The sequence below is a fragment of the Octodon degus genome, unplaced genomic scaffold (genome assembly GCF_000260255.1).
Source record: "Octodon degus isolate 3935 unplaced genomic scaffold, OctDeg1.0 scaffold00102, whole genome shotgun sequence".
Lineage (NCBI taxonomy): Eukaryota > Metazoa > Chordata > Mammalia > Rodentia > Octodontidae > Octodon > Octodon degus.
This window is the reverse complement of record NW_004524678.1, coordinates 4,753,718-4,757,546: the sequence shown is the minus strand read 5'-3', so window position 1 is coordinate 4,757,546 and position 3,829 is coordinate 4,753,718. Positions and strand designations below refer to the sequence as shown.

Here is a 3,829-nt window from a genome sequence, read left to right as displayed (position 1 = left end):
TTTTTGCTCAGGCTTCCTGAAGGGCAGGTCTGGTAAGGCAGGTGGAGCTGGAGATTGAACCTCGTATCCTGCTCCTGACTGCCTTTGCATGAGCAGGTGCTTAAACAACTGAGCTAAGGGCAGGCCCCCAGTGTGAGATGGATTTCAAAGTTTTCACATCTGTATTTTTATATGACTGTTATAGAACTTTTTTCTTTTGTTGGAAAACTTTTCCTCCATGAGCTGACTTAATATTTTGTTAGAAAAGAAGCAACCATATGTATTACACATATTCAGTGATTTTAGTTCCTATAATTAGTTAGAATGATACAAAAGTGAATTTATAGTGATTCAATGACTTTTTAAAATAACGAAACAGCATTCACCTCTACATCTTGAACAGTCCTTGGTTGAGCCATGCATAATTTACTTAGCAGCTGAAAAATCAGCTCTTCAATGTAATAGAGAGACTCTTCATGAGCTGAGAGAGTTGGATGCACTTGCTCCTGAACCTTAAAAAAAAGTTCTTGGTTAAAGTACTGGCAAAATAATACACAATGAGTGAAAAATCAATGATAATCTCATATATAAACAGTTTTAAGTTGGTTCCTCAAATGTAAACATAAAACAGCAAAAACAAAAAAAAGTTTATCAATGTAAACTTTTCTTAATCCACAGAGCAACAATTCTTTAAACTTTTGAACCCACTGACAATCTGTGAAAAGCCAATGAATCCTCTTCTACCACCACAAAGCATATATACATAGTATTCTATATTAATTTCACAACAATCAGATACCACGAAGCCAACTAATAAATCTTCTAGAACTCTTTAAACATTAGACCATGAATCCCAGCAACAGAAAAATTTCTTTTTCCTTTTTTTTTTTTTTTTTGTGGGGGGAGCAGAACCAGGGATTGAAGTCAGGCCCTTTTTATGCTACTGAGCTATCTCCCTGGCCCCAAAAAATTTCTAATAAAACATACCACTTAACAGTTATAGAGGTACCCCGTGAAGCAGGTGCCACCTAGCTCTTACACCACCATATGCTCCTATTGTTATCACTTCCTTGTATTGAGCTTTGTTTTTAAATTTCTCAAAGCTAGAACCTAGTCATTTATCCTTAAAGATAATTCAGTCTGACTGGCTATGAGAAACACAGTAAATGATACAATGTCTCACATATATTAGGGGGTCTGGTAAATATTTCTTGATGTTCTTTAAGTATTGCTCTTTTTTCCAGAATAGTACTGAAAGGGTATCAGTTACCATCTCACACTACCACACACACCAGAAATATTTTTTTTTGTACCAGGAATCAAACTCAGGACCTTGCGCTTGCCAGGCAGGCACTTGTGCTGCTGAGCTATACATCCTCAGCCCTACACCAGAAATCTCAACTAGGCTCACAGCTAGTTTTCAAAAGTGAATCAGGAATTAAACCATCCCTTAGAGAAAACAAAGTAAAGTTGATTTTTTCATCTAAATTCTAAAAATTTAGCACAAAATTTTCCCTCACCTCTGGATCATCTACCCACCACTAAAGCATCCAACATCAAACGACTGGCTTATGGTTTAGGGTTAGTCCCGCAGGAAATGGCAAAGACTAAATCACAAATTCAGTTCCATCAATTTTCCTATAAATGTCATAGCTTTGTCCTTCCTGTTGGTGGATACCTACATTGGGTTCACATCTTGGTTATTGTGCTGCCAATAAATATGGATATGCAGCTGTCCCCAAAGTATGCTGACTTCAGCTATGTGCTTTCACGTGCATGGCAGAGTTGTATGCCTGGGTCATATGGTTTTAGCCTTTTGAGGAACTGTCATAGCGCCTGTATTAATCTGCATTCCCATCAACAGTATAGAAGCGTTCCTCATCCCTGCTATCTCTGACCTCCACATCTTTACCAGCATTTATTATTTTCTATATTCTTGATGACAGCCATTTTGACTGAGGTAAATGGAATCTCCATATAATCTAGATTTGCATTTCCCTAATGGCTAACAATGTTAAAACATTTTTTTTCATATTATTGATCATTTGTACTTCTTCTGAGAAATGTCTGTTGAATTTATTTGCCCACTGATTGCCTGGGTAATGAACTTTTTAGTTCTTTATTAATACTGTCAAAGAGTGGCTCACAGAGACTTTCGCCCATTCGGTAGGCTGTCACTACTTTTGGTTGTTTCTTTTGCTGTGCAGAAACTTAATTCAGTATAGTTTGATTTCACTTTTATTCCCTGTGCTTTTAGAATCTTATTCAGGAAGTCTCTGCCTGTATCTATGGCTTCAAGTGTTTCTGTATTTTCCTCTACCAGATCCAGAGTTCCAGATGTTATATTTAGGTTTTTGATCCATTCTGAATTGATTTTTGTATAGGGTGAGATAGAGATCTAATTTCAGGTTTTTTTGTTTTTGTTTTTGCGGTACTGGGGATTGAACTCAGGACCCTGCACTTGTCAGGCAAGTGCTTATTCTACTGAGCTATCTCCCAGGCCCCTTCAGTCTTCTATGTATGGATATAAAGTTTACCCAGTATCATTTAAGAGGGTTTTTTTTCCCAAACTATGTTTTTGCTCCTTTGACAAAAATCAGACAGCTGAAAGCTGGATGTGGTGGTGCACACCCGAAACCACAGCACTGTGGGAGGCTGAAGCTAGAGCCCAGCCTGGGCAACCGAGTGATAAGGGAAGTCTTGTCTCAAAAAGGGAGAGTAACAAGGGACCTGAGCACTCTGCACAAAGGCCAGAGGTTCAGTTTCCACTAAAGGGGGTGGCGGCCTGAAGTCAACAGCTGTATAGATCTGTTTCTGTGTCCTCCAATTCCACTGGTCTACCTGTCTATTTCTGTACCAGTATCACGCTGTTTTGTTTTTGTTTTTAACCATGCTGTTTTTAGTACTGTCGCTTTCTAGTGTAATTTGAAATCAGGTACTGTGATACCTCCACTCCTTGCTTTGTGGCTGAGAATTGTTTTGGCTCTTAAGTCTTTTGTGTTTCCCTAAGAGTTTTAGGACTTTTCTTTTTTTTTTTTTAAATATTTATTTATTTATTTTGTGTGTGGCCAGCTCAGCCCACCAGGGGGCGGGCGGGCTGGCATGTGGTGTTGGGGGATTGAACCGCGGTCCCTGTGCTTTGCTTGGCTTAGCTTGTTCTAAGTAGGTGCTTTAGACCACTGAGCCATCTCACCAGCCCATAGGACTACTTTTCTAGTTCTGTGAACAATGTTAGCGGAATTCTGATGGGGATTTGGTAATATGGCCATTTTAATAATATTAATTCTGCCAATGTATGAACATGGCAGGTCTTTCCATCTTCTAGTGTCTTCTCCAATGTATTTCTTAGATTTCTGGTATTTCTTTTTTTTCTTTTTTCTTTTTTTTTTTCAGGGTTTCACTATACAGCCCAGACTCGTAGTGATCCTCCTGATATCTGTCTCCCTAGTGCTGGAATTACAGGCGCATGCCACCATGCCCAGACTCCATCACCAGCTCTGCGCAGCCCAGGGCGGGGCTGACACAGCATGCAGAGTCCAACATGTTTCTTGAGTGTTCTGAAACTGTCTCTGTGGAGATCTCTTACCTCTTTACGTTAATCACTTCTTTTTTTTTTTTTCTGCTTCATCTTTACTATTTCTGCTTTTTCTGTGCTTTGCCAAGTAGGTAAGACAGATACCTATCTCAGTGTTTTTTCAATTTTACCTCTTTAATATGTACATTTTCTCTAAGAACTATTTTTGTACAATCCTATAGATTTTGATACATAATATTTTTACAATCATCAGTTCAAAACAATTTCTCATTTCCATTACTGTAGTTTCTAATATACTTTAAAATCTAGAAAGTA

At 38.4% G+C, this 3,829-nt stretch overlaps 1 protein-coding gene across 1 annotated transcript in view; it reads right to left on the bottom strand.

Moving 5' to 3' along the window:
- Sos2 (SOS Ras/Rho guanine nucleotide exchange factor 2) overlaps nucleotides 1-3,829 on the bottom strand; it is a gene marked incomplete at its 3' end in the record, with an annotated part of 94,515 nt that overhangs the window by 64,577 nt on the left and 26,109 nt on the right. Inside the window, exon 2 of the mRNA XM_023723739.1 lies at nucleotides 366-491. Coding sequence (XP_023579507.1) covers nucleotides 366-398 — 33 coding nt within the window. The remainder of the gene's footprint in view (nucleotides 1-365; nucleotides 492-3,829) is intronic.